The 27,652-nt window shown below is 57.7% G+C and overlaps 3 protein-coding genes across 5 annotated transcripts; 2 read left to right on the top strand and 1 right to left on the bottom strand.

Moving 5' to 3' along the window:
* Positions 1-1,259: 1,259 nt before the first annotated feature.
* NAT16 (N-acetyltransferase 16 (putative)) lies at positions 1,260-14,837 on the top strand. 2 transcript variants are annotated; one of them, XM_009443530.4, is made up of 6 exons: positions 1,260-1,809; positions 2,722-2,761; positions 7,065-7,470; positions 8,446-8,670; positions 9,315-12,063; positions 14,760-14,837. In XM_009443530.4, exons 3-5 carry the CDS (start codon positions 7,069-7,071, stop codon positions 9,885-9,887), a joined length of 1,200 nt encoding a protein of 399 aa, XP_009441805.1. In that variant the 5' UTR covers positions 1,260-1,809; positions 2,722-2,761; positions 7,065-7,068; the 3' UTR covers positions 9,888-12,063; positions 14,760-14,837. The 2 variants fall into 2 exon arrangements, with proteins under 2 accessions (XP_009441805.1, XP_016813402.1); XM_016957913.4 differs by lacking the exon at positions 2,722-2,761.
* Positions 14,838-16,531: 1,694 nt separating this feature from the next.
* On the top strand, positions 16,532-19,444 carry VGF (VGF nerve growth factor inducible). 2 transcript variants are annotated; one of them, XM_009443551.5, is made up of 2 exons: positions 16,532-16,618; positions 17,125-19,444. In XM_009443551.5, exon 2 carries the CDS (start codon positions 17,145-17,147, stop codon positions 18,990-18,992), a length of 1,848 nt encoding a protein of 615 aa, XP_009441826.2. In that variant the 5' UTR covers positions 16,532-16,618; positions 17,125-17,144; the 3' UTR covers positions 18,993-19,444. The 2 variants fall into 2 exon arrangements, with proteins under 2 accessions (XP_009441826.2, XP_003949272.2); XM_003949223.5 differs by lacking the exon at positions 16,532-16,618 and adding an exon at positions 16,625-17,002.
* Positions 19,445-20,675: 1,231 nt separating this feature from the next.
* Positions 20,676-27,601, bottom strand: AP1S1 (adaptor related protein complex 1 subunit sigma 1). Its single transcript, XM_001153078.7, has 5 exons — positions 27,429-27,601; positions 25,174-25,352; positions 24,465-24,573; positions 22,755-22,892; positions 20,676-21,436 (listed from the first exon to the last, which is right to left on the bottom strand). The coding sequence occupies exons 1-5, from the start codon at positions 27,429-27,431 to the stop codon at positions 21,389-21,391; spliced, it is 477 nt and encodes a 158-aa protein (XP_001153078.2). The 5' UTR covers positions 27,432-27,601; the 3' UTR covers positions 20,676-21,388.
* Between the last annotated feature and the right edge of the window lie 51 nt (positions 27,602-27,652).

The following is a 27,652-nucleotide window of genomic DNA, read 5'->3' as shown; positions in this document are numbered from 1 at the left end:
AAAATACAAAAAATTAGCCAGGAGTGGTGGCGGGCGTCTGTAGTCCCAGTTACTGGGGAGGCTGAAGCAGGAGAATGGCATGAACCCGGGAGGCAGAGCTTGCAGTGAGCCGAGATCGCGCCACTGCACTCCAGCCTAGGCGACAGAGTGAGACTCCTCTCAAAAAAAAAAAAAAAATTATTCCCTGCATCTCCAAAGCAGTTTACAGTTGCTAAGGGCTTTGTCCATCACTTTCCTGGCTCCTTACAGGGTAGAACTGAAGGTGTTCTGATCTCACTTTATTTATTATTTTATTTTATTTTGAGTTGGATTCTCGCTCTGCGGCGCAGGCTGGAGTGCAGTGGCACGATCTCGGCGCATTGCAATCTCTGCCTCCCGGGTTCAAGCGATTCTCCTGCCTCAGCCTCCCAAGTAGCTGAGATTACAGGCGCAGGCCACTGTGCCCGGCTGATTTTTGTATTTTTAGTAGAAACGGGGTTTCGCCATGTTGGCCATGCTGGTCTTGAACTCCTGACCTCAGGTGATCCTCCCACCTCGGCCTCCCAGAGTGCTGGGATTACAGGCATGAGCCACCGTGCCCGGCCAGGCCAGGCTAATTGTTGTATTTTTAGTAGAGACGGGGTTTCACCATGTTGGCCAGGCTGGTCTCGAACTCCTGACCTCAAGTGATTCCCCCGCCTCGGCCTCCCAAAGTGCTGGGATCACAGGCTTGAGCCACCGCACCCAGTCTTGAGCTCACTTTATAGGTGGGATGGAGAACCTTGTAGGAGTTAAGAGCCTGGGCCACCGCCTTATTAGAGCAGGGGCAGCGCTGCACCCACCCGGGTCCCAGCTCCACACTTCCCTCTTCCTCCCCAGCCACCAGGATCAGCGTGGGGTGCAGCGCCTCCTGCGTGCAGAGGTCTGTGTGAATGTGCCTGGGTGTGCGCTGTGTACCTGGAGGTCTTTCTGCCTGCTGTCCCGTGGGGTACATTGTGGATTTAGGGGCGTTGTGCACCCGGGGAACCAGGGTGCTCAGGCACCCACGCAGTGGTGAGAAGATGGAGAGGTCTTGGCCTCCCTCTGCCCTTTTTAGCCTTTCAACTTCTGTCTCTTGATGTCTCTTCGCCTTCCCGGTGTTCTAGGGTTTCTGATTCCCTCTATCAGTTTCCGGGGACGAAGGCTCGGAGTCCCCTTCCCAGCCGCTCTTATAATGGAGAGAGGAGATTCCATTGAGGGGTGGCTCCTGGAGGAGGGGGACTTCAGGGCAGTGGGGGACCCCCGGACAGAGAACGGAGGTGCTGGGCGTGGGGTGGGGAGATAACTAAGCCAGCAACACCAGCATCACCACCACCAAAACCCGAGACACCACCATCCTCAGTCCCACTCCCCAGCCGGGACACAGGGCGGAGTCTCGCCAGTAGGGCTTGAGGCCACCCAGCTGCCCAGGGCGCACCCCGACCCCCGGCCCCGCCAGCAGGGCACGAGTCCGCTCCGGATCCGTCCCGGGTTTCTTCCGCGTCGCCGGGGTCTCCGCCCCTCGAAGCAGCCGCCGGAGCGTCGCCGGGGGAGCCACGCGTGCCACCCGAACCCCTGAACCGATGGGCGCCCCGGCCCGCGTCGCCAGCGGAGCTGCGGCGCTGCCCCAGCGCTGACCGACGTTAGAGTCGGGCTCCGACAGCGCGGCCGAGTCCCCGCGCGTCATCCTCCTTTGACTCTTGGGGGCTCCAAAGGGACCTCTCTCTTGGCACCGGGGGTGTCTGCGCCCGCCGCCCGCCCCGCTTGGCTTTGCGGCATCTCGGCCCTGGCTCCAGCTCCGGCTCCGGCGAGGTAGGGGGGCGGCCGGGCCTGGGGACTGGGGAGGGGGCTAGCGTGCTCCTCCACCGCAGAATGGGGCAGCAGAAGGCCACCGCCCCTCAGGGGGACCAAGCGGCTGCGCCCCCTTCTGCCCAGCCCCTCCCAGTCCGAAGACCCAGAAAACTGAGTCAGAGGCTGCGCTTCAGGTGTCCAGAAGCGCTCCCCCGCCCCCCTCTGTTGCCATGTCGCTCCCACCTGTCCCCAGGGTCCGGCGCCCAGGGGAAACCCCGCCAAGCAGATCGCTCCCTTTGCAATCTCCCTCTCCCCCAAGCCCAAGCCCCCAATCCGGGGTAGAGGCAGAGGGAAGACCCTCACTCGGGAAGACCCTGCAGGACAGCCCCCCTCCTCCACTACTGTGGCCCTCTGGGGCCCTCCCCCCACCCCCTTTGGCTGGGCCATCTTCCTCGGCCCCTGCCTCTGCCCACCCCCTAGGCCTTCTCTCCCGCCCCCACTTCATCGCCTCTCCCCTGTCTCTGTTTCCAAGGTTGTTCTCTTACAGCCTTTTTTCTGACTTTCTTTTCCCCTTGACCCCTTCCCCTCCACGGATCCCCGCCCCCCATACCCCGGGGCGAAGGGGGTGTGTCACGCTCCTTTCTATTTACAGTGTCCCAGGGGAGGGGGTGCGTGCTAGGATTTTTTTTTTTTTTTTTTTCATCTGCTGGGCCCAGAGTCACGAGGTGTCATGTCTGTGATTCGGTGTCGAAGCCTCCTCCCGCTTCCCTGCCTGTCCCCTGCGGCCGCATCTCCTGTCCGCTTTTGTCTGCTCTCTGCCTCCATTCCCGTCCTTTTCGCTCTCATCTTTGGGCGCTTTGTGCAGCTGCCTTCTTTGTCTCCGCCTCTCCGGCGACTGGGCTCTCCCTTCCCTCCCTCTCCTCCCTCCCCCAGTGTCAAGAAGCCATCGGCCTCAAGGGCATCGATATTTCAGGTGTGTGGGGTGTGGTGGGAGTGGGGTGCGGGTGGGTGGGCTCCCGGCATTCCCAGCTCTGACTCCGATCATGCCCAGCTATGACTCTGATCACCCCCTCCCCAAAGAGATCATTCATATTTATGAGATTTAAAGAATGTCCCCAAGGATGTGGGGATAGACATGAAGAGAGAAATGTTATTCCTCTTTTTTTTTTTTTTTTTTTTTTGACAGCGTTTCACTCTTGTTGCCCAGGCTGGAGTGCAATAGCGTGATCTCGGCTCACCACAATCTCGGCCTCCCGGGTTGAAGCGATTCTCCTGCCTCAGCCTCCTGAGTAGCTGGAATTACAGGAATGCGCCAGCACGCCCGGCTACTTTTGTATTTATTTTTATTTTTATTTTTTTAGTAGAGAGAGGGTTTCTCCATGTTGGTCAGGCTGGTCTCCAACTCCTGACCTCAGATGATCCGCCTCCCTTGGCTTCCCAAAGTGCTGGGATTATAGGCATGAGCCACCACACCCGGCCAAGAAATGCTGTCCCTCTTTTAGGAGGGCGCTTGGTCCAGGAGATACCTGGACTACATTTCTGACAGTGCCCTGGACTCACCAGCTGCCTCCGCCTCTGCCTAGACATCTGATGAGAGTTAAGAGTTCCATGGAGCCAGGCTGGAGGGTGCTGGACTGGAGGGTAGGAAGTGGTCACCATGTGAAGCAAGGGTTACAGGCTAGCCCACAGCTTTGGCTTGGCCTGGAGTCGCTGACCTGTTTTATTACTCACCTCCTCCAAGGTTTAAGGACCTGGGAACCTTTGTTCATGTCCCCCAAAATGGAACAGGGGTAGAGGTGGTGCCTGGATTGAAAGATGGGGGATGCATTGGAAAGTTCTTCCTTCCCCATGACTCTGGGAACTCCCCACGTCCACCCCTACCCTTACCTCCCACGACAAACAACCTTATCTGAGACGTATAAATGCCATTTGGAAAGGGTCTCCCCACTGTAAGCAAGGGAAGGAGACTGGAGTCAAATGTCTTGAATGAGTCAGGTGGGTTCCAGTCTACCGGTTGCTCACAACTTATCACCTTTGGGGGTAGTGAGGGTATTGCTGGAAGCACCACTGAACCACTAGCTTGCATTTTCCTGGGACCCATGAACAGCTGGTTCATGTTGCCTGGAGCTGCAGATGGAGTCAGGAGCTAACTTGCTCTTCTTTGGGACCCATTGTCCTCAGAGCGTGGTGCAAGAGGTCTGGGGCTTGGGCTGGTTCCAGGCATGGAGGCTTGTGTGTTGGCATAGGGATTGCTGACAGTGTGGGCCAGACAGTGAGGGAGTTCCTAGCAACCGCATCTCTGGTTCTTCATCAGTTTATCCCACCTGGGCCCTTCAACTCCTGTTCAAGGACCCAGTAGTTCCCCTCCTTGCTCTTCAGGCTGGGGTCAGAGATCCAGATACGCTAAAAACAGATCTTGGCCGGGCATGGTGGCTCACACCTAATATCCCAGCACTTTGGGAAGTGGAGGTGGGAGGATCACTTGAGCCCAGGAGTTCAAGACCAGCCTGGGCAAAATAGTGGGACCCCCATCTCTACAAAAAATTAAACATTTTAGAAAGTAGCCAGGTGTGGTGACACATGCCTGTAGTCCTAGCTACTCGGGAGGCTAAGGTGGGAGGATCGCTTGAGCCCAGGAGGTTGAGGCTGCAGTGAGCTACGATGATGCCATTGCACTCCGGCCTGGGTGACAGAGCGAGACCCCGACTCAAAAGAACAAAATAAAATAAACAAATAAGCAACAACAATAATAATAAGAGTTCTCGCCCCTGGCCTGGAAGCCAAGGAAACTTAACTTTTAGCCTGGCTCTGCCCAGACTGAGTCACCTCGGGCAAGGCTCTTAATCTCCTTGATTATGAAATGAATGGGTTGAACCTGATGGTCTCTAATGGCCCCAGCAGAGGATCTAAATCCTCTGAGCCTGGCTTCCTCCTCTCTGATAATTCTGGCTCCATATCCAGGTAATCTCCAGGTGTTGGAATCAGATGAGAAAGAATCAGAAAACAAAGAGGGAGATAGAACTCTTGTCTTGAAGCTTGGTTTGTATAGCAAGCATACCGCGTTTAGGCAAGCTCGGTTTATGGCTTGGAAGTGCAAACCACTCCTTGGTCCCACTGCTGTTCAACCTTCCCCAAACCTAGGTAAGACTTTTGTTAAAAAAAAAAAAAAAAAAAAAAAAATTCCAGTTAAGTCAATAAGTCAATATCACCCCCACAGAATAGCTGGTCTGTGTGCCCTTGGGATGTTGGTTAATGAGGCTTAACGTAGGTTATCTGAGGTGAGCATTATCATTGGCTGAAAGAGAGAGGGGGGATTTGATTGGTTGATTTGGCTGATCTGGAAGAGACAGGCCCAGAAATAGAAGTTGCTGGGACTTGGATAGGGGGCTTTCTCTTTCATTTTGGTGGAGCTCCGACAGAACACTTTTCAAACAATTCCTAGTCCTGGAGTGGACAGAGCCCAAGTCTCCCTATGGGGAAGAGGGGCAGAAGGAAGGAAAGGGGCGGGGGCGGGGGGCGTTGATTGGCTTAGAAAGAATGGTTTGACATTTTCTTCTTCTTCTTCTTCTTTTTTTTTTTTTTTTTTTCTTGAGACAGAGTCTCACTCTGTTGCCCAGGCTGGAGTGCAGTGGCTCAACCTCAGCTCAGGCTCACTACAACCTCCACCTCCTGGGTTCAAGTGACTTTTGTGCCTCAGCCTCCCTAGTAGCTGGGATTACAGGTGTCCACCACCATGCTTGGCTAATTTTTGTATTTTTGGTAGAGATGGGGTTTCATCACGCTGGCCAGGCTGGTCTCGAACTCCTGACCTCAGGTGATCTACCCGCCTCGGCTGAGCTGCCGTGCTAGGCTGGCTTGACATTTTCTAGTGGAGCTATCTATCTTGCTTATATTTGAATGTGTATGTCAAGAGGTGGAGGTGGGGGGACGGGGAACTGGGGCAGCAATATGGAGGATATTTGGGGTCTACACCCTCCCCCTTGGCCCTGGCTGGGATTGTAGCTGGTAGTGGCAGGAAATGGGGTGAGGGTGAGTCCTCCACTGTTCTCTGGGAACTTTCTTGTGGACAGAGGGGTGAGAGTGGGAGTTTCTTTCTCATGTTGTCCTTGCAGAGGTCTTAGAGAGGTGATGGGATCCTTGAAGGAGTGTGCCTCTTTTTTTTTTTTGACACAGGTTCTCTCTCTGTCACACAGGCTGGAGTGCGGTGGTGTGATCCCGGCTCACTGCAACCTTTGTCTCCTTGGCTCAAACGATCCTCCCACTTCAGCCTCAGAGCAGCTGGGACTACAGGCCCACTGCACCACCATGCCCGGCTAATTTTTTGTATAGACAGAGTCTCACTATATTGCCCAGGCTGTTCTTAAACTCCATGACTCAACCAATCCACCTGCCTTGGCCTCCCAAAGTGCTGGGAGTACAGGCATGAGTTTCCGTGTCCAGCCTTCTTCTTTTTTTTTTTTTTTAAAACTACCCCCAAGTGCCTTTTTTCTTTTGCCTGGGTCCCTGGATCTGGGGCTGGTCTATGGGGATCTCACAGGGTTCTAAGTTTCTGACTGTTAGGGAGCATCCCATAAGAGTGAGGTGGGTAGAGCTGAGATTTCTGGAAGCTGGTGGGAAACGGGAGGGAGCTGGGAGACCTCCACTCCCAGGGTCTGTGTGGACAGCAGAAAAGAAAGGGTGTGGGCCAGGTAGAGTGGCTCACACCTGTAATCCCAGCACTTTGGGAGGCCAAGGTAGGAGGATCTCGAACCCAGGAGTTCGAGACCAGCCTGGGCAACGTAGTGAGATCCCTATCTGTATTAAAAAAAAATAAGAAGAAGAAATGAAGAAAGGGGCCAATGTGGTGGCTCACACCTGTAATCCCAGCACTTTGGGAAGCTGAGGTAGGAGGATCACCTGAAGTCAGGAATTCAAGATCAGCCTGGACAACATGGTGAAGCTCCGTCTCTACTAAAAATACAAAAATTAGCCAGGCATGGTGGCACGTGCCTGTAGTCCCAGCAACTCAGGAGGTGAAGGCAGGAGAATAGTTTGAAGCGGGGAGGCAGAGGTTGCAGTGAGCCGAGATCGCGCCACTGCACTCCAGCCTGGGCGGCAGAACGAGACTCCGTCTCAAAAAATAAATAAATAAATAAGTAAATAAATAAATAAATAAATAAAAGAAAAAGAAAGGGTGTTTGTGTAGGAAGGGGCATTAGGACCGTTTGTGTGCAGGGGCCCAGATGTGGAAACAAAGGGGCTGATCCAGGTGCTGAATTCTCTTTTTTTTTCTGCAGGGTCATGAAGCTGGAAGCCAGCTATGGCACAGCCACCTCAGAGGTCCCTAAGCCGGAAAAGAAGACTGCCCGAGATGCAGAGCCAAGCTCTGAAACCCGGCCACAGGAGGTGGAGGCCGAGCCCAGGTCAGGATCGGGGCCTGAGGCTGAGGCTGAGCCCCTGGGGGCTGAGTCAGGGCCTGAGGCCAAGGCCGAGTTGTCGGGGGCCGATCCTGGGTCAGGATCGGGGCCTGAGGCTGAGGCCGAGCCATTGGACTTCGTGGTGGCCACGGAACGGGAGTTTGAGGAAGTGCTGGCCATCTCGGGGGGCATCTACGGCGGCCTGGACTACCTTCCTAGCCGCTACCACAGCTGGCTCCGGGACCCCGACCGCACGGTGGTGCTGGCCAAGCGCAACGGAGGCGTGGTGAGCCCGGGGGCAGGGCCCAGGTGACATGGGGTGAAGCCACCTGCGGGTGCGTGGATCTTAGGAAGAGGAGGATGAGAGCTTCTCCCCAGCCTTCCTCCGGAGGCTGAGGAAATAGAGCCTGCTTTGGGACCAAAGTGCAGGGCGTGCAGTGCGGATCCAGGGGCTATGTCAGTGAGGGTGGGGTGGAGGACTCCTAAAGCAGAGGAACCAGAGGGACAGGTGAGCGTTTGAAAGTTCGAGGATCCACCGGAGGAATTTCTGGGGGTAAAAGCAAAGGAGGTGGGGAGCAGGAGAGAGAGGGTAGGCTAGGGGTGGGAGCAGGAAGAGCTTAGAATTGGGCTGGGGGAGGAGCTAAAAGGAAGTGGGGCGTGGCAAACTCCCGGGGGAGGAGCCAAGGAAGGGGCGTGGTGAGCGGTCCGGAACTTGACACACTCGGAGCTGGAGCATCTCAAGAGGTGGAAGGGGCCGGGCGCGTCGGCTAACTCCTGTAACCCCAGCTCTTTGGGAGGCCGAGGCAGGAGGATCACTTGAGGCTAGGAGTTCCAGACCAGCCTGGGCAACATGCGAGACCCCTGTTTCCAAAAAATAAAAATAAATAAAAAGCCGAGAGTAGGGGTGCGTGCCTGTTGTCCCAGCTACTAGGAAGTCTTGGGGGTGGAGGGGATCGCTTGAGCCCAGGAGTTTGAGGCTGCAGTGAGCTGTGATCGCACCACTGCGCTCCAGCCTGGGTGAGGAGACCCTGTCCTAAATTTAAAATAAATAAAAATAAAAAGGTGGACGAAGCCCCGGCGAATGACTGTTCTGCCGGCTCTGTAATCTGAGGCCCAAGTGCCGTGCCACCCCAGGCCTGGCCTGGTGCCCGGGTGGTGACGCGGAGTGCTCAGCGTGTGGGAAGAGGAGAGCCCAGTGAACTGACAGCCCTGGCAGGGGCGCAGGCGGTGAGGGCCCCGCGCTAACGGCCTCGGTCCGCAGATCGCGCTGGAGTCGGTGAACGTGATCGACGCCGGGGAGACGGCGCTGGTGGAGGGGCTGCGCGTGGCGCCCTGGGAGCGCGGGAAGGGCGTGGCCGGGCTGCTGCAGCGCTTCTGCTCGCAGCTGGTCAAGAGACAGCACCCGGGGGTCAAGGTGGCACGGCTCACCCGGGACGACCAGCTGGGCCCCCGGGAGCTGAAGAAATACCGCCTAATCACCAAGCAGGTGAGAAGGACAGGGCGCTCGGATGGCTGGGCCTCTCTGCTGGGGCATACGGGGAGACCCTCCCCACCCCCAGCAGAACACGGGCTTGCTCTCTCTCTGGGCTTTACCGAGTGGCGCGGCCCATGAGCCTTGCCCTGGGACTCCCAGTCCTTACCAGACCCTTTGACCCAGGGGAAGTCAAACTCCCGACTCCCAGCCTGAAACCCTAGTCCTTACTTGCCAACTTCGGGGACCCTGCCTCCCCTAGGATCCTGCCTCTGCTCAGGGCCCCAAGCCATCTCCTCTGAGCCTTTGTCCTCCCTCTGCTCCTCCCCAATCCTACTGACTGATCGGCCTCCCTGGCTTTCACGTCCCTGGAGACCCGGGGACCCGTACCCTCAGTCCCTGGCTACTCCATACTGATCCCACCTCTTCTTGGGGATCCACGTACTGGGAGCCCGTGCCCCTGGTCCCTGTCTGGTACCCTTGAAACCCAGGCTTTCCCATACCCCACTCGGCCCGGAGCCCTCACGGTCGCTCCTCCAGAGGGACCCAGGTGGGAGCCCGTGGGCGCGAACGTGGGAGTGAAGATGCCTGCCGAGAGGCGCCGGGCTCGCCAGCCCTGCTGCGCCCCCCCTCCCCGCGCTCACTCGTGCCCCCCGCAGGGCATCCTTTTGGTCCGATTCAACGCGTCCGCGCTGCTGGCCGGGCTGGGCGCGCGGCTGGCGGCGCTGCGGACCTCTGGCACCTTCTCGCCGCTGCCCACCGAGGCCGTGTCCGAGGCAGGCGGCGACGTGGCACGCCTCCTGCTGTCGCCCTCCGTGCAGCGCGACGTGCTTCCAGGCGGGACCATCATCCAGGACTGGCAGCCCTACCGGCCTAGCGAAAGCAACCTGCGCCTGCTGGCGGCCAAGGGCCTGGAGTGGCGCGTGGACAGCCGCGCGCGCCCGCGCGTGCTCACGCTATGCACGCGCCCCTTCCCCATCCCGCACGGAGGGGACGGCACTTGGCGCTATCTCAACATCGACGCCTTCGGTAGCGACGGCGCGCAGGTGCAGAGCCAGCTGCTGTGGCACCTGCAGCGCCAGGCCCCACGCCTCGTCGGCCTCAACGTCATGTGCCAGCTCTTCCTGGAGCCCCAGCTGTGGTCACAGCTGGCTGACTTCTGCCAGGTCGGGCTGGGGCTGGAGCTGGTGAAGGGTTATACTGAACAGTACCTGTTGGAGGCCGACATCTGAGGCCTCTCCTCTGGCGGGGAGGGGGAAAAAGACCCGCCCCCTTCCGCAGTTTCCCCAGCCAGCCTCTTTCCTGTCATTTCCGACGCTGCGTCTCCTGGGAAGTCCCCTCTGACTCCTGCCCTCCTGCCCTTACCGGCGCAGGTCCCCCCACTCTGTCCCTTTTCCCCCTACTATCTTGCCTCTAGCTCCCCCAAACACCATTGCCCATTCCCTGACCTGAACTTGCGGACTATTAGGTGGGGGGTGGGGGTGGGGGCCTTGAGCTGCTGTTATCCACCCTCTGTTTTTCCAAAGAACTGGTCCCCGCACAGGCTTCAGAGTCCTTCCTTCCCTCTCCATCACCTCACCCGGGTCGTGAACTCCCCCTTTCCTGGCTTCTCCCTTCTGCCCCCTCGTGGGTGGAAGCACTCAGGAGTGTGTGGGATGCCCAGCCTCGTTCCCGAGCGCAGCCGCCCAATCCGCGTTTCTTTTCTTCCTTCTGCCCTTTCTAAAGCCCTAAAAACTGGTCCTGCATTGCCCTCCACACCCCAATCCCCTCCCCCTGCTCAAGCTTCTGGTGCCAGAGATCAGTGCCCTCTCCCCACTTCTCTCTAGCCCCTCATCCTCATCCTCTCTGGATCTCTACGACGCTTAACACCGCAGTGCCCATTTTTCTGTCCCTGTTTTCCTTCCCATCACCAGCCCAGTGTGCAATCCAGAGAGAGAGAGAGTGATACTGTAAAATGAAATGTATTTAGAATGCTCCCCCATTTGGGTCCTTGTTCATCTGGTGATGCACTTTCTGAGCCTGCCTCTCTCACTGGGGTTTCCTCCTGCTTTGCACAACGTTGCTATTTCGCAGGCTCCCCCGTGCCCCAGCTCACCCGAGCCGGGCGGGGGGGTGGTGGTGGTGGTGGTGTGTGTGTGGTGTGGTTCTAGCTGAAGAGTTTGGTACAGTGGAGGGCAGGTCCCTCAGCCTGGCATAGGGGCTGTCTCCTGGTTCCAACCAGGCAGCCTTCTAGTGCAACTGGAATTCCCACCTCCTGGTATTTCTGGACACCACTCCCTTTCTCTGGATCATTTATGCTTTTAGAACTTTGAGAGTCTTCTATTTAATTGCAAGTAGTAACAGCTGCATCTGCACAGCGCTGTCTCCAATACTGGTTCCCCACATCAAAGGCAGAGGGAGAAAACAGAAGGCTGGGAAAGATCAAAGTGACTTCTAAGTCATTCAAAGTAGCTAGGAGCCTCCCAGCGAATAGAACCCGGGTGTCCCAAGCCTAGAGCATGACCTAGAACTTCACTCTGTGGGATGATGTTAGCTTGAGCTTCTTGTTGGGCAATGCATAGGTGCTAGGAGAATGTTGACAGTGAGTTCGGGGTTCGCTGGGGATGGGATCCGAGATGTGGGCAGAGGTGGACACCAGCAGGTGGAAGAATGTGGACAAGGTGGGGAGTAGGGGCAGCCGCCGCTTCGCCACTTTCCGCAGCTCTGGTTTTGCTACTGTGCTGCTCTCCTTGGGTGCATCCTGTGCCTGGCCACGCTGCCACCCTCCTTGTCACGGTGACCACGATTGTATGACAATAAAATGGACCTTTTGGCCACCCTCTGTGTCTGTTTCACTTCCCAATGGGGAGAAATGAGACACATTATCTTCCCCTTTCCCCAGCAGCCTGTATCAGAGAGGATCTCTAAGCCCTGTGGCAATGGGGCTAATGACTTCCCGGGGAGAGGGGGGAGGTGGAGAGGGGTTCTGAGGAGGGCTGCTGGCTCTGCGCCCCTACCCCACCCCTGCCAAGCGGAGGAAAGAAGCCGCTGCTCAGGACCGAGGTGGGCAGCAGCACGGCCTCCTGACTCGCCCTGGGCCTCGCTTTTCCCTGGACCTGGGAGTCGGCTGCTACCCAAATTCTGTGAGTTCTTCTCCCAAGTCCCACTTGGCATCCAAGACCAACTTCCATCAGCCAGGATCCAGGCATCTAACCCCCAGTTCCAGACTTGCCCGTGGCCAGCCGGTATCGCTTTCCCCTTTTCTAGGTGGGCAACCCGTGGTGGGTGGAGGAGGTGGAGAGAGCCTGGGCACCGCCCCCGCGAAGCCTGCTCTGGATTGGCGGAGACTGCGATCCCCCAAAGTAACACACGGGGGCGCCAGGACGTGCGCGGACGCGGGCAAGGCAGCACAAGGTGGTTTTCGTCCGTGTGAGTGTGTCCGTGGGCGTCTTTGTGTGTCTGCGTTTCTGTACATGTGTGTACGAGTCAGGGGGTGTCTGGGTGGGATGGATTCGGGACAACGTGCCTGGTGTACCCCAGAATCAGGTACCTCAAGTGGTTTTTTTTCTGTTGCTTTTTGATGAGGACGATGCTTGATATGTTACTATGTGCGTGTGGACGGGGAGGCAGGCGACTTGTGTGTATTGTCGAGTGTGCACAGCGCAGCCTGTGAGTCCCTGCAACCGCGTCTTGGGTCTCTGAAGTCGCATTCCTTGAGGGTTTTGGCGCCCCTCCCTCCACCTGGTAAAAGGAATGAGTGAGAACACTTAGAGCACACCTCCATTGCCCTGCACACATCTCCAGCCTAGGTCTGGGTAACTGCTAGGCTAGGTGTGACATTGTGTTTGTGTAAGTGGGTGTGTCTCCGAATCTCAGTGTGATTCTGTAGGACAGTGTGTTATGTGTGTGACAGGTGGAAGTTGAAGGAGGCTGGTTCAGGATGACAGAAGTGGTTTTCTTTCTCTTGGTGGATACCACCTTGATGGTGTGTGTGTGTCTGTGTGTGTATTTGAGTGTGTGTGTGTGTGTGTGTGTGTGTTAGTCTCTCCAGTGGCTCTCTCTTCGTGTCTCTCCCCATCTCTGTCTCTTTCTCTCTCTCTTTCTTGGTGACTCATCTCTGCGGCGTTGCCCTCCCCCGCTTGCTGGGTCTCCCCTCCCCCACTCAGGAGTGGGTGGGGGTCTGAGGGCGAATGGGACCTCGGGACTAAAAATCAGGGTGGGCACCCCCTTCCCATCACTCATCATTCCAGACCCTCCCGTAGCCCCCAGCCCACCCCTCAGTCCCTTCCCCAGGACTCCCCAGCTCTGGGATGGAGAGAGGATAGGGCAAGAGTGTGTTCTAAATGGGGCAATTTTCAGGGGGCCTTCAGCATCTTCTGTAAGTTCAAAGTGGAGACCCCTTCCCCTCTCATAAAGTGCCCCCTCCCTGCCTGCCCCTCCACCATGGCTGACGCAGTTAAAGGCTGCAGAGGTGAGTCACCGGTTGGGGGGAGGGGGAGGAGAAGAGGGGAACGGTGAGCTTCGGGGTCCACAAGCCCCTGCTCTCTCTTTCTCTCCCAGACCTTCTCAGGGAAAAGACCCAGTGCTCTTCCCCACTCTCCTGGTTTTCCACATCTTCAGCTTGGAACCCTACGATGCTGGACCCCATCTTCTCCAGCTACCCTCTTGGAGGGAGATTTAGAAACAAATACAAAGAGAGATGGTGGATTCACACAAACAAGTCAGAACCAATACCAGGCATCCCCAACTAGGTCCCCATATGGGCTCTGCCTTTTCCAGCACTCTGTCTCTCCCAGTCTCTTCACTTCTCTTTCTTTTTCTACTGTCTCCCTCCTTTCCCTATCCCAAGAACCTGTGCCCAGTCCAGAAGCCCCTAGAGGCAGCAGGGTATGAAGGGCACAGCTCACCCCCAGTAGAGGCGAGTAGTGTGTGAATGAGCTGACCCAGGTAGGGAACTGGGATGGAGAGAGGCAGAAACAGAATGAGTCCAGAGACCATGCAGACAGAGTCAAGACCCAGATTGTGGAATCTCCAAGCCTTTTGTGCCCCAGGCATTCATATCCACCCCGCTCCCTCACGACAGGACGACTGGAGCCTTGGGGATGCTGATTTCTGAGAAACTCTCCTGGGCTTGTGAGCTTAAGTGGAGGAAGGAAGGGATGTGGAGTGGGGGCATGTGTGTGCTTACACACACATTGTTGTGTACCACCAAGCCAGGCACACTTTTTGGACACCAGCGGATGCCCAGAACTGGGTGTGCTCAAAGACTCCAAACTGCATGGGCATACAGGCATGCAGAAGAGATAAAAAAAAAAAAAAAAACAAACAAACAAAAAAAACAACCCAGCACACACACACGCGCGCGTGCACACACACCCACACCTGGAAGCAAACACAAACACAGCCACACAGACTGGAATAGAACATCACATAGTTAAATTGGAAACACTACCATGCCCATCCACTCTTGATCTGATTAAATACACAATTGCTTCCCCCCATTCCCTTTCTTTTTCTCCCCGCCCCGGCCATGTATCTCATTCATCTCCATACACACATAAACACACATGCACAAGCCATGTACATGTACACGCAGGTGTGTGTGCATACACAAGCCAACAGGCAAATACAGTTTCTCCAGGTGCCTGTCTTCTCTCATCTTGCAACTTGGTCTCTGATCCCCATCAGCCACTCAGTCAGCCCCCTTGGCTCCCTCCCTCCCCTCTCCCTTCTCTCTTGGATGGCTTCCCCTCCCCCTCTCCAGATGTCTGAGCCATCTCTCTCTGATTCATCCTCCTCAGGAAGGTAACGTGACCCCCTACCCATCCCACTGCTCTCTGTATCCAGGCTGGGAAGATGAAGGGGAGATGGGGGCGGGGAGAGGAAGGAGAGGAGGCCGTGGTTAGTTGTGCGTGGGGATGGGAGGCATTGCCTCGGGGTCTCCTACCCCCTCTTTTCCCTCCTTTCTTTGGAATCTCCACTGTCACCTTGGTTCTCAGTTTTTTTTCTCTCCTTTAGCCTGCTCCTTCTACCTGTTCCAGATCCCTTCATTCCTTCCTCCTCCCCTGCCCCCATCTCTTCTCTCTTTTCTCCCTCTCCACTCCTCCCCATTTCTTTCCCCGCAGAGCTGATGGGCTTTCTTCTGGGAAAGTCGAGCCACTGATGGAAGCGAGAAGCCACTGCTGGTTATAGAGAGAAAGCACGTGAGTGTGTGTGTAGGGAGGGGGAGGTTAGAAGGAGGGTCAGTGCCAGGAAGAGGTGAGGAGGGGGGCGAGGACCGTTTCTGAAAGAGTCTCTAAGACCCTGACAGACAGCCCTGACCTCGGTTTCCAGAGTCTCAGGGTGCGGGTGCCCTGCGTGTGCCCACGAGCACCCCTATGTCCGCAGTTCGTGTGTGTCTGGCGTGTGTCATTGTCATTCCCCCCTTCCCTGCCCACGCCCCCGCACCGCTCTCTGCCAGCACCGCAGCCCCCTCCAGGCTTCCTCCCTCCCTCCCCTTCATTCCTGCAGTGGCTGCCCCCCTTGCCACCCTCTCCTCTCCCCTGCCCCCTCCCCATTTCCGTCCTCCCCCCCACCCCCGCCCACGGCTGGTCTCCCTTCACCGGACCCAGCTCTCTGATGGATTCTCTTTGCGCAAATCTGTGCGTCATCGCCCCCTACCCCCGGAACCTCTAGCTGTCCAAGCCCCCAGCCCCAACCTCTCTGGCAGGAGATACGGTCGAAGGGGCTGGTGGCAGAGAGGGGCTATCTCTGACGTTGCAGGTCCCCCTCCCATCGCGTTCAAACCTTCCCTTTAAGCGGTGGAGAGAGCTGGAGTTGAGTCACCCCCCACCCCCCAACCTGCGCAACCCCCTCCCCACCTGCTCTGGTCTCGCCCTCCAAACGTCCTTGGGGGAGGGGAGCAGCAGGAGGGAAAGCGACTGGGGGAGTGTGGGAAGAGATGGGCCGAAGGGGGCACAGCGGGGGGCCTTGACACAAGCGGCAGTCAGGGGACAGAAGGACAGACACACCTTTTTCTCCAGACACAGCACGGGTCGTGAAACAGACACGACCCAGAGGCACACACATCCTCATTCTTTCCCTTTTCTCTTCCGACTCGGACCCTTCCCGATGGGATTACCAAAACCGCAAGATCCACCCATCTGCCCCTGTCAGGGGGCTGCCACCCGCACTGCTGATTCGCGGACAGCGCCCGCAGGCGTGCAGATCTGTCCCTCTGCACTCAGGTTCACGCCGTCCTTGGGCGCGTGGTCTCGGGGTGGGGAAACCGGCCCCCTGGTCGGCTCTTGAATCTTTATCCTTCCCCTCCCCAGTATTGATCTCCCACTGGTGCCCAGTCAGACGCTGGGACTACCCTTTTTCTATTCCACTCAGCAACGCGGGCTCCATCCAGCAGCTCCAAGTTGCTCTGCAACCCACCCTCCCGCCTTCCAGCGCCTCTGCCTCCACCCTTCCATTCATTCTCCCATTCATTCATTCATCCTTTTCTCCTCGTCCCTCCTTCATTCATTCATAGCCCCCCGCCCTGCCCGCTTCAGCATTTCATTCATTCATTCATTCATTCATTCATTTCCCGGAGCTCCGCTAGCGCACACCCCTTCAGCCGAAGGCCCCAGCGCGCAGGCGCAGGCCGGGAGAGGCAGGCACCCTCCAATCGTCGGGCGTCCTTCCTCCTCCGGGCGGCCGCCCGCTTCCCCATGAATGAACATTGACGTCAATGGGGCGGGGCGCGCCCACGTGACCCCGCGCTCTCCCCTTTATAAGGCGGTGGAGGCGCGGGCGCTGTCCAGCGTGCTGAAGCCGGAGCGAGCTAGCCGCCCGGAGCCGCGCCGACCCAGCTGAGCCCAGCCCACGGGACGCCAGACCTCGACCGTCGCTCCTACCCCGGCCACCGCTCGGAGCCGAGGCGGACGCGTCCCGATCTTCCCCTGTCCCCACCCTGCCCCGACCCTCCTCTCCACCTCTCGCGTCGTGACACCAGCTGGTAAATACTCCGCTGTTCGTCCCTCAAACCCTCGGCAGCCAGCCGTGGGCGTGAGGGAGGGTTCTCTCTCCTCTCGATGGGGGTGTTGCAAACACAGCGGGGAGCCCCCTGGTAAGGGTCCCCGGTAAACGGGGGAGTCGCAGCTTTTTCTCTTGCTGAAGTCGCCCACGCACCATCCGGGGAGTCCTATGGGGAGGGAGCACAGATTTTTTTTCCCCCATATTGCTGCTGCTTAGTACGTGGGCGATGGCAGTGAGATGGCTCAGGGAAGGGGGCGAGGAGGCCCTGGGTAAGCGAGGGCTTCGGGGGTTATTTTCCCATTTACACGGCTCCAGAGATCGGCACAACATCTTCCTCCTTTGCTCCTAAACGTTCCTCTTCTGGGTAAGGTTTGGGGGATCAGGGAAGCCCCGGGTTTCCTGCTGAAAGGTGGGGGAAGGGAACGTAGACCTAGAGAGGGGAATTCTTACAGAAATCCTCTTTTTTTGATCCCTTCTATTTTTCAGTCTCCGGCAGCCTCTTGGTCATGAAAGCCCTCAGATTGTCGGCTTCCGCCCTCTTCTGCCTTCTGCTGATCAACGGGTTAGGGGCAGCACCCCCTGGTCGCCCTGAGGCGCAGCCTCCTCCTCTCAGCTCTGAGCATAAAGAGCCGGTAGCCGGGGACGCAGTGCCCGGGCCAAAGGATGGCAGCGCCCCAGAGGCCCGAGGCGCTCGGAATTCCGAGCCGCAGGACGAGGGAGAGCTTTTCCAGGGCGTGGATCCCCGGGCGCTGGCCGCGGTGCTGCTGCAGGCACTCGACCGTCCCGCCTCACCCCCGGCACCAAGCGGCTCCCAGCAGGGGCCGGAGGAAGAAGCAGCTGAAGCTCTGCTGACCGAGACCGTGCGCAGCCAGACCCACAGCCTCCCGGCGCCGGAGAGCCCGGAGCCCGCGGCTCCGCCTCGCCCTCAGACTCCGGAGAATGGGCCCGAGGCGAGCGATCCCTCCGAGGAGCTCGAGGCGCTAGCGTCCCTGCTCCAGGAACTGCGAGATTTCAGTCCAAGTAGCGCCAAGCGCCAGCAGGAGACGGCGGCAGCAGAGACGGAAACCCGCACGCACACGCTGACCCGAGTGAATCTGGAGAGCCCGGGGCCAGAGCGCGTATGGCGCGCTTCCTGGGGAGAGTTCCAGGCGCGTGTCCCGGAGCGCGCGCCCCTGCCGCCCCCGGCCCCCTCTCAATTCCAGGCGCGTATGCCCGACAGCGGGCCCCTTCCCGAAACCCACAAGTTCGGGGAAGGAGTGTCCTCCCCCAAAACACACCTAGGCGAGGCATTGGCACCCCTGTCCAAGGCGTACCAAGGCCTGGCCGCCCCGTTCCCCAAGGCGCGCCGACCGGAGAGCGCACTCCTGGGCGGCTCCGAGGCGGGCGAGCGCCTTCTCCAGCAAGGGCTGGCGCAGGTGGAGGCCGGGCGGCGGCAGGCGGAGGCCACGCGGCAGGCCGCGGCGCAGGAAGAGCGGCTGGCCGACCTCGCCTCGGACCTGCTGCTCCAGTATTTGCTGCAGGGCGGGGCCCGGCAGCGCGGCCTCGGGGGTCGGGGGCTGCAGGAGGCGGCGGAGGAGCGAGAGAGTGCAAGGGAGGAGGAGGAGGCGGAGCAGGAGAGACGCGGCGGGGAGGAGAGGGTGGGGGAAGAGGATGAGGAGGCGGCGGAGGCGGAGGCAGAGGCGGAGGAGGCGGAGAGGGCGCGGCAGAACGCGCTCCTGTTCGCGGAGGAGGAGGACGGGGAAGCCGGCGCCGAGGACAAGCGCTCCCAGGAGGAGACGCCGGGCCACCGGCGGAAGGAGGCCGAGGGGACAGAGGAGGGCGAGGAGGAGGAGGACGACGAGGAGATGGATCCGCAGACGATCGACAGCCTCATTGAGCTGTCCACCAAACTCCACCTGCCAGCGGACGACGTGGTCAGCATCATCGAGGAGGTGGAGGAGAAGCGGAAGCGGAAGAAGAACGCCCCTCCCGAGCCCGTGCCGCCCCCCCGTGCCGCCCCCGCCCCCACCCACGTCCGCTCCCCGCAGCCCCCGCCCCCCGCCCCCGCTCCCGCACGAGACGAGCTGCCGGACTGGAACGAGGTGCTCCCGCCCTGGGATCGGGAGGAGGACGAGGTGTACCCGCCAGGGCTGTACCACCCTTTCCCCAACTACATCCGGCCGCGGACACTGCAGCCGCCCTCGGCCTTGCGCCGCCGCCACTACCACCACGCCTTGCCGCCTTCGCGTCACTATCCCGGCCGGGAGGCCCAGGCGCGGCGCGCGCAGGAGGAGGCGGAGGCGGAGGAGCGCCGGCTGCAGGAGCAGGAGGAGCTGGAGAATTACATCGAGCACGTGCTGCTCCGGCGCCCGTGACTGCCCTTCCCGGCGGCGCCCCCCTCCGTGTTGCCCGCTCCCCCTCGGTGTTTGCATGCGCCCCGGCCCTGCCCCTTGGCCCTGCCCCCGTCCCCGGGCTGCGTCGGGACCTGCCAGACCCCGCTCCCGGGTCCTCAGCCCGAACTCCCAGAGCTCACCCGCGGGTGACCGGGGACCAGCCCAGGAGGGCGGGTGGTTTGTGCGAGTTCCCTTCCCACGCGGGGCCCCGGCCCCATCAAGTCCCTCTGGGGACGTCCCCGTCGGAAACCGGAAAAAGCAGTTCCAGTTAATTGTGTGAAGTGTGTCTGTCTCCAGCCCTTCGGGCCTCCCACGAGCCCCTCCAGCCTCTCCAAGTCGCTGTGAATTGACCCCTTCTTTCCTTTCTCTGTTGTAAATACCCCTCACGGAGGAAATAGTTTTGCTAAGAAATAAAAGTGACTATTTTATTAGGACTTTGTTCTCGGTTATTCACCCGTCCCCTTGGGCCTGTGTGGTCCTTCCCAAGGGGCGGTGAGGGAAGCGCCAGCCACAGTCCCCATCTCCTCCTGCTTCCTGCCCCCAAACTAAGGCGAGGGGTAAGTGGGGAAAGTCCTCAAACTGTTTCTAGAGGAGAAGAATGTGGCTCGCACCCATTAAGAAACCCGAAATTCCACTTCCAGCTTGGGGGCTGGTGGTAAAGTCATCTTTCCCCAGGGCTTGACAGAGAGAGGCCCAGCGGAATGCAATAAAAGAGCCAATTGTCTGCGATCAGTCCAGCGACCTCTGGTTCAAAACAAAAAGGCGACCCGCAGAAGGTGCCACAACTCTGGGTGCCAGTGGGCTCCTTTTTCCCAAGATCCTGGGGCCGCGCGGGTAATGCCGGAGTTTCCTGTGTTCACCCACCCACCTCCCTCCACTGATCCCTACATTCCTGGTCCTAGGTACTTTGCAAGAAATGCGGGGAGGAGGGAGTGGCAGCCACAGAGACATGCTGGCTAAAGCCACTTCTTAACTTTTTTTTTTTTTTTTTTTTGAGACAGGGTCTCACTCTGTTGCCCAGGCTGGAGTGCAGTGGTGCAATCACAGCTCACTGCAACCTCGACTTCCTGGGCTCAGGTGATCCTCCTACCCCAACCTCCTGAGTAGCTGGGACTACAGGTGTGCACCATTATGCCCAGCTAATGTTTGCATTTTTTGTAGGGATGGGGTTTTGCCAGGTTGCTCAGCTGGTCTGGAACTCCTGGGCTCCAGCGACCTCCCCACCTTGGCCTCCCATCTTAAGCCTTTTCTAATCGCAGGTACTTGTGAACTGATTCAAATAAAACTAAACTGGGCAAACGAAATCACCCACAACAGACCCGCATCCTGAAGAGTTGCTCCTCCTTCCATAAAGGCAGCTCAGGGAGTTGGGGGCAGCCCGTTTGGAGACGCATTGGGCATAAAAATCCGTTTAAGGTAGGGTGGCCAGATAAAATACAGGAAATGAAATCTGAAATTCCAGATACACAACAGATGCAGTTTTAGAGTTAAGTGTGTCCCAAACACTGCATGCAACACATTTATCCCTAAAATGATTTGTTGTGTATTTGGAATTCTCATTTAACAGCGTGCTCTCCGTTTCTTCCCAAGGCTGGCAGGATCCCCTTGGCCTCCCGATGATGCCAGCAGCCCTGCCTTCCTTCACAGAGCCCGAGGCCAGCAAAGTCCAGAAATGCTTTTCCTTTTATTTCAGAAGAAAGGACATAAAGGCAGACACTTCCTCCTCCCCCTCCCCGCCCCTCCCAGCTCCTGCCTCACCCAGAACTGGAGTGAAAGAAGGCCAGGGCCAGGACCAGGGTCCCATAAAGCTCGCCCTTCCCCCAACCCTTCCTTCCCTCAAAGTGGCAAGGTTAGAAAAAAATTAACTATGTTGTTCCTCCCTGGCACTGGATAAAGGCCCCACTGCAGCCAAGGAGAAAGAGGGGGGTCCAGGCTCCCCTCCCAGGCAGAGAAGCTGCCTGGCTGGCTAGGGGGAGGGTGGAGGTAGGTTATGGGACAGAGAGGACGAGAAGTGCCCTGAACACCTTTTCCCTTTAACCTGACATATTTATATATTTACAGTTATTAGGGAGGGAAGGACGTCTGGGGTGACATCAGTTCTGCAAAGGCAGGGAATAAAAGCCAAATAGCACCCCCATCTGGGTCACATTTTCCTGCCTCCTAGCTTCTAAAACCTTCAGTGGGAAAAGGGGAAAGTGGAGGTAGGGGGTGGAGGGAGGGAATGTTTGAAGGGCCTGAGCCCACAGCTCACTCCGAAAGGTGAGGCAGCAGAGGAGGGGCAGCCGAGTCCCACCAAGAACAGGGCCCTGGGCAGAGGAGAAGCAGCCGTTCCCGCCACGCTGCCAGGACCCCATCGCCACACCCCAGCCCAGCAGGGGCTATGCCAAACCCATCTCCTCCAGCACACTCCGCGGCGACTCATCCTCCTAAGGCAGAGACAGACAGAGGGTGACGCAGAGACACCAGGAGAGGCCGACAGGGTGGGCAAGACAGCAGTCACGAGGAAGAGTCAGACGGGGGAGGCACAGACACGGGGGAGGGGGAGAGAAGCCAATGTGAGCCCAAGGCCGGACCAGTGAGCCCTTTATGGGGCGCCCACCAGCCTCCCAGGGCCAGCCCCAGAGCCAGCCAACAGTGGCAGGGGGGGTCCAGGTTGAGTCCGTCACCACCCAGAGAACCCAAAGCCAGGACCTTGGTAAGCAGGGGCCCCGCCTTGACACCTGGGGGTAAAGGGAGTGAAGCCGGGACAAGGAGGTGGGGGATCTTTCTGGGGCCCTGGGGGGTACAGCTGACTGGGTCCTGTTTTTCAGAGTGGGGAAAAGGCAGAGGGACGTGAGTGCCAGGTCCCTGAGGGAAGGTGAACCAGGCTGCAGGGAGATGCGTCATTAGGGTCTGAGCGCAACACTGGTGACACGATGGGTGTGTGTGCCAGGGCATGTGTGTGTGTGTGTGCCAGGGTGTGTGTGTGTGTGCGTGTGGGAAGGTGAAGCTCGACCAGTGAGGTGGCAAGTTCAGTTCTGCCCTCTCCCCCACTGCAGAGATGAGCCCTCCCTCGCCCCCCATCTCTCCCCCTCCTCAGAGCCAGCTCAGGCCGGGCTCGCTCATCACTGCAGATTCCGGTGACTCATCTCCCTGCACCAGGGCTCGGTGATGGCACAGCAGAGAGGGGGCAGGCAGTAATGGGGTGAGGGTGGGGGCGCTGGGGAGCAGGGAGAACCAACATCCAGGTGCCCTCTGCCAGCCCCCAAATCCCCATAGCCTTTTCCTCCTGAGACGCAGAGGCTTTGGAGTATGTGTGTGTTAAAAAAAAAAAAGAAAAAAGAAAAAAAAAAAGAGAGGTGGGGGAAGAAATCAGGGAAGAAAAGAATGACCTACCAGGTGCCCCTTCTCCAATTCTCCAAGCAACCCTTAACTCCAGAGCAAACCCTTAACCCTTTGGTGTTAAGCCTTGCTCAGAGAATTGGACAAAGGAGACTGGGTGGCCACGAGACATCTGGGGGCTTGGGAGAAGGACAGAGCTTGGAATGAGGGGTGCACAGGTGGGCTATCTGCCACCCTAACTTCCACCCCATGGGGTCAGGGCTTGAGAGTAAGCTGGAGAGCTGGGCGTGGTGGGGGTCAGATACCACAGGGAGGGGGGGCTCCTTGGCGATGGTGGGCAGGGCAGGCAGGGCGTCCAGGGGAGGGAGGACCCTGTCCGCCACTGTGCGCTTCCTCCTCCTCCTCACTGTCCCTGGCCCGTACCTCCTGCAGTAGGTCAGCCTGCTCGATGGCTTTCAGCACACTCTTCTTGGAGGTGTCCTGGACATCCCCCCCCATCAAAAACTCATCCAGGATGAAGTAGGCCTTCTCAAAGTTGAAGATGATGTCCAGCTCGCACACCTGGGAGGGCGGGGAGAGGCTAAGTTGAGCATGGAGGGGCAACTGGAGCCACTTCCTTTTCAAGACGGTGCCTCCCACCTTGGGTTCTGCCCCCAACCTCCAAGCCTTAGTCATTGGTCAGCTTTTTCAGTTTTTTTGTTTCGTTATTTTGTTAGAGACAGGGTCTCTTGCTCTGTCGTCCAGGCTGCAGTGCAGTGGCATGATCACAGCTCACTGCAGCCTCAAACTCCTGGGCTCAAGTGATCCTCCTGCCTCAGCTTCCTGAGTAGCTGGGACTACAGGTGCATGCTATCACGCCCACCTCATTTTTAAAATATTTTGTAGAGATAGGGTCTTGCCATGTTGGCCAGGCTGGTCTCGAACTTCTGGCCTCAAGTGACCCACCTGCCTCAGCTTCCCAAAATGCTGGGATCACAGGCGTGAGCCACTGTGCCTTGCCTTGGATCAGTTTTTTTCCCTCTTCCTCTTGCATCTTTCCTCCTGATCATGAAACATTAGTTGCCTTATCTACCTTTGTCTATGGTTCCCCTTGCCTTCCCCCCAAAATCTGTGACGTTCTTCCCACCAAAGGCTGTGGTAGCCCCGCTTCCTGGACACTGTGGGGCAGGGAAGGAGGGAATTCTGGACCATGGGGTGGAAGACTTGAGTTCCAAGCAGGGCTCTGCCACTAACCATCTAGCTAAACAAGTCATGAAACATCTCTAAGTCTCAGTTTTCTGGCCTCAAAAATGGGGATACCAACACCTACTGCTAGGATGGGATAAGGAGCAAACGAGAGGACGCAAAAGCACTTTATAACACAAATTATGGAGTTACTACTACGCCCCATCTAAGATCTGAGCTGTCCCTCAGATAAGTTAATTCAGAATCTCTGGGAGTGGAACCTGGACATTGCCATTCAAAAAAATTCTCCAGAAAACTCCAATGCAAATCCAAGATCAACAACCAGTGATAAAAATCTGAATATGGGGCTGGGTACAGTGGCTCACGCCTATAATCCCAGACTTTGGGAGGCTGAGGTGGGAGGATCACTTGAGCCCCAGAGTTAGAGACCCAGCCTGGGCAACATAGCAAGACCTCATCTCTTAAAAAAAAAATAGAAAAATTAGCTGGGCATAGTGGTGTGCACCTGCAGTCCCACTTCCTCAGGGGACTGAGGCAGGAGGATGGCTTGAGCCCAGAGGTTAACGCTGCAGTGAGCTACGATTGTGCCACTGCACTCCAGCCATAGGCGGCATTCCTCCAGGTGACAGGGTGAGACTGTGTCTCTAAAAAAATAAAAATTTGAACTAAACAAAACATCTGAACTTGGTCTCTGTGTGAAAAGTCCGAGCTAAGCTCTAAGTGGAGATTAAGTGCCTGATCCTGCCCCCAGTTTCCCCACTCAGGGACGATTATGGGACATGGTTAATAGGCTTAAAGCTTAAAAAGGGAAATTAATTACTGTTCTTACTGCTCCAACTTCACCTCTCCCCTGAGACTTCCAGGGCAGAGACTGGAGGGGCCTCAAAGTTTGGTGGATTACCAAAGGGGATTGCTGGGAATGGAAACTGGTGGGCAGAGGAGACTTACACTGCCAAAGTATTTGTCTAAGAGCTCCACGTATCGGTGGATCAGCTCCAGTGTGATGAGCTCATTGTCTTGGCCCTCGATGGCGCAGCAGAAGTAGAGGCTGGCATATCTGCGGAGAGGAGCGCATGAGACATCGCTACAAGCTTGCTTCAGGACCCAGGCATTCTGGTCTCAAACCTCTCACCAGCCTGGGGGTGGTCTGTGCCCTGGCTGGCCACAGGTGAGGTGGCCCTAGGGCATGTAAAAAGTAACTCACCTGCCTCTTTGTGCTGTCTTAAAAACATGCAAAGAACGCATGCTTTTTCCTTCCTGCCCTCTGACCTCCTAAGTTTGACTCAGCAAAAACCCGAGCCAAGTAATTTACCTGCTCCGAGGAGAAGGAACCGGAAAGGGTGTGTGTGTGCGTGTGTGTTAGGAAAAGTAGGGCAGGACCTTTGACTGCAAGGGACATGCGCAGTGGGGCAAGACAGGGCCCAAAGGGACACGTGAGTGAGGCAGGTGTTGCACGTGAGCAAAACCAAGTGGTAAACAAGAACTTCTTTAAGAGTTTGGGGAGAAAAAAAAAAAAAAGTAAGCTGACATTCATTACTGTCCTCCAGATGTCCTCAGCTCCCAGGTCTCCCTGACCTAAGGGACGACCATTTCTCAGACATTTTAACCCACTGCCCAACTTGAATCTAGGCAGGTCTGAAAGTAGGTGGGGAGTCACCTCTTATAGACAACTTTGAGATCCCTCCACTCCAGGAAGCTGCACATCTTGGGCTTGCGAGCCAGGACAACCTGCATAAGCTCGCGCACCATCTTCTTCCGTTCCTTGTCCGAAGTGGCCAGGTACCATTTTTGCAGCCGCAGTTTTCCCTGCCGGCTGAATAATAGCATGAACCGCATCTGTGGGGGATGGGAGGGCAGAACGGAGGGTAACCACACATTCCCCAAACTTATCTCCAGCTAATTCTTCTCTACTTTCTTCCAACATCCAGCCCCTTGCTCTCAAGGCTGGGTGTTTCCACCAGCAGGGGGAAGTCAGAGCTTCTGAGTCTGTCAGCTGGGTTCAAATCCTGGCTCTACTAGTTATGCAAGGCTTTGGGCCAATTACTACTGTAAGTCTCTGGGCCTCAGTTTCCTTATCTGTAAAATGGACATTGTACCTGCCTTGCACAGTTGTTAGGTGAGACTAAATGAGTTGATATATGCAAGTCCCTAGCACAGGCAGGCAGTATAACATGTTAGCTATTATTATTATTATTTTTGAGACAGAGTCTCTCTCTGTCGCCCAGGCTGGAGTGCAGTGGTGCAATCACTGTTCAGTGCAATCTCCGCCTCCCAAGTTCCAGCGATTCTCCTGCCTCAGCCTCCTGAGTAGCTGGGATTACAGTCACGTGCCACCACGCCCGGCTAATATTTGTATTTTTAGTAGAGACGTGGTTTCACCATGTTGGCCAGGCCCTGGTCTCGAACTCCCGACCTCAGGTGATCCACCCACCTAGGCCTCCCAAAGTGCTGGCATTAAGGCATGAGCCACTGCGCCCGGTCGTTAGTTATTACTATTATTACCATGATTCCCTGACCTCTTGCTTTCTGGTCTGCTTTCTAAAGGTAAGTAAAATGCCTAGCACAGTGACAAGACGACAGTAACTGACGCCAAAGAAATGCCTGTTTTCTTCCACCCTCTCTCTATCCATCACCATGCTGAAATCTGGTATTTTGTCCCTGGAGAAGCTACCTCAATTTTCCACCCCATCATAGCCATAAGATCTTAATGATCTCCCAAACATATCATCCTCCAGTGCCAGGCCTATGCCCAGGGGTATCCTCCTCTGTAGTATGTATCTCCAACACCACACAGGGTATGCAGATGCCCAAATCCTATCTTCCTCTCTGCAGGCACCCAGGCATTTGGTCTTCGACATTTCTCTTTAACTTTTCTTCCTTTTAGGGTGCCTCCTGCTAAGCGCCCACTCCTCCCCAGACACCAGGTGACCAATTTCCCTCAGTTAGGGCCCCGCCACCCAGGGGGTTCCCCTAAAAGAATGTCTACAGAACAGACAGCAAGCTGGGTCAAGTGGGATGGAAGACAGAACCCTCACTGCCCAGTGTACCCCAGCTTCCCAGTTCCGGGGGGTCTGGGCCACATCCTGGAGTCTTCTCCTTCCCCCAATAGCTCTTCTATTCATGGACACGCCCAGGCTTGGAATCCCTGGGTGTGTGGCACTGTACTAGCTTAGTAAGTGAAAAATCAGAATTCAGGAGAACTGATTTTTTTGGAGGAGGGGAAAAGAGGGGCGCTGGGGAGCCTCGTGCGGCGCTCAGATAGGGGGGTGGGGAGCAAGCAGGAAGACGGAAGGCCTGGATTCCGGAAAGAGAGTGGGAAGGGGGGCAGAGAGCGCCGGAGCCCGGGATCCCAAAGCCTGGGTCCCTCGGAGAAAAACCACGAGTCCACTTCGCTTCCCTACCTGGGCCCAGCCTCTAGGCAAGCACGGCCACGAACCCAGTAGGGCGCTCCCTTTTCCGACCCGGAAACTCCCCTCCCACACCCCTCTCCCCACCCGGGTCCCCGCTCCCGCCTGTGCAGCCCGGGAAGGGGGTCTCGGTGACTGGTGACCCCCGCTCCCTCCCTCAGCAAAGAGACTCCCGCAACCCTCTGCTTCGGGCGGCTTCCCTGCAGCGGGGATCGAGGGACCCCAGGGGCCAAGACCAGAGCGCCCCTCCCGGCTCGGGACGGCCCCGCCGCCCCTTCGTCAGCCCCCGCTCGCCCTGCAAATGCGCCCCCTCCCCGCCCCTCTCCCGAATGCCACCTCCCCCTCTTCCTCCCGAGCCCGGCTCGCCCACCCGCCGAGGCAAGGGAGGCCTCTGAGGACCAGAGGGAAGACAGGGCGGTTCACCCCGAGGGCGGCCCCCGAGGACCCCCGCAGGTGCAGCCCACGCCCCTCGCTTCCCCCTCCCCTCCCTCTTCGCACAGCCTACCATCCTGCAGCCTCCGGCTCGGCGCGTCCCACTTCGGCCACCGTAGGCGCCAGTCCCACTCCCTTTCTTATCCTTTCTCCGGCTTCCCTCCCTCTCGCCCGAAGCCCCGCCCCGTCCCGCCCAGGCTCTGACTCCCGGCGCGCCACGCACTGCGCAGGCGCCGACGCCGCGGGGAGCGCGGGCGGGGCTGGAGGCGGAGAAGCGGAAACCATGGTAACCAGGTC

The sequence above is a fragment of the Pan troglodytes genome, chromosome 6, assembly GCF_028858775.2.
Source record: "Pan troglodytes isolate AG18354 chromosome 6, NHGRI_mPanTro3-v2.0_pri, whole genome shotgun sequence".
Classification (NCBI taxonomy): domain Eukaryota; kingdom Metazoa; phylum Chordata; class Mammalia; order Primates; family Hominidae; genus Pan; species Pan troglodytes.
The sequence above is the reverse complement of the archived record's forward strand: the minus strand, read 5'-3'. Positions and strand labels throughout refer to the sequence as shown.

Excerpts from the sequence above, each read along its gene's own strand:
- NAT16 (XM_016957913.4), top strand. The coding sequence starts at position 7,069 with ATGAAGCTGGAAGCCAGCTATGGCACAGCCACCTCAGAGGTCCCTAAG. Across the intron at positions 7,471-8,445 it reads CCAAGCGCAACGGAGGCGTG|ATCGCGCTGGAGTCGGTGAA; the intron begins GTGAGCCCGGGG and ends CTCGGTCCGCAG. Across the intron at positions 8,671-9,314 it reads ACCGCCTAATCACCAAGCAG|GGCATCCTTTTGGTCCGATT; the intron begins GTGAGAAGGACA and ends TGCCCCCCGCAG.
- VGF (XM_009443551.5), top strand. The coding sequence starts at position 17,145 with ATGAAAGCCCTCAGATTGTCGGCTTCCGCCCTCTTCTGCCTTCTGCTG.
- AP1S1 (XM_001153078.7), bottom strand. Across the intron at positions 22,893-24,464 it reads TAGACAAATACTTTGGCAGT|GTGTGCGAGCTGGACATCAT; the intron begins GTAAGTCTCCTC and ends CCGCCCTCCCAG. Across the intron at positions 21,437-22,754 it reads AGGCTGACCTACTGCAGGAG|GAGGATGAGTCGCCGCGGAG; the intron begins GTACGGGCCAGG and ends TCTCTGCCTTAG.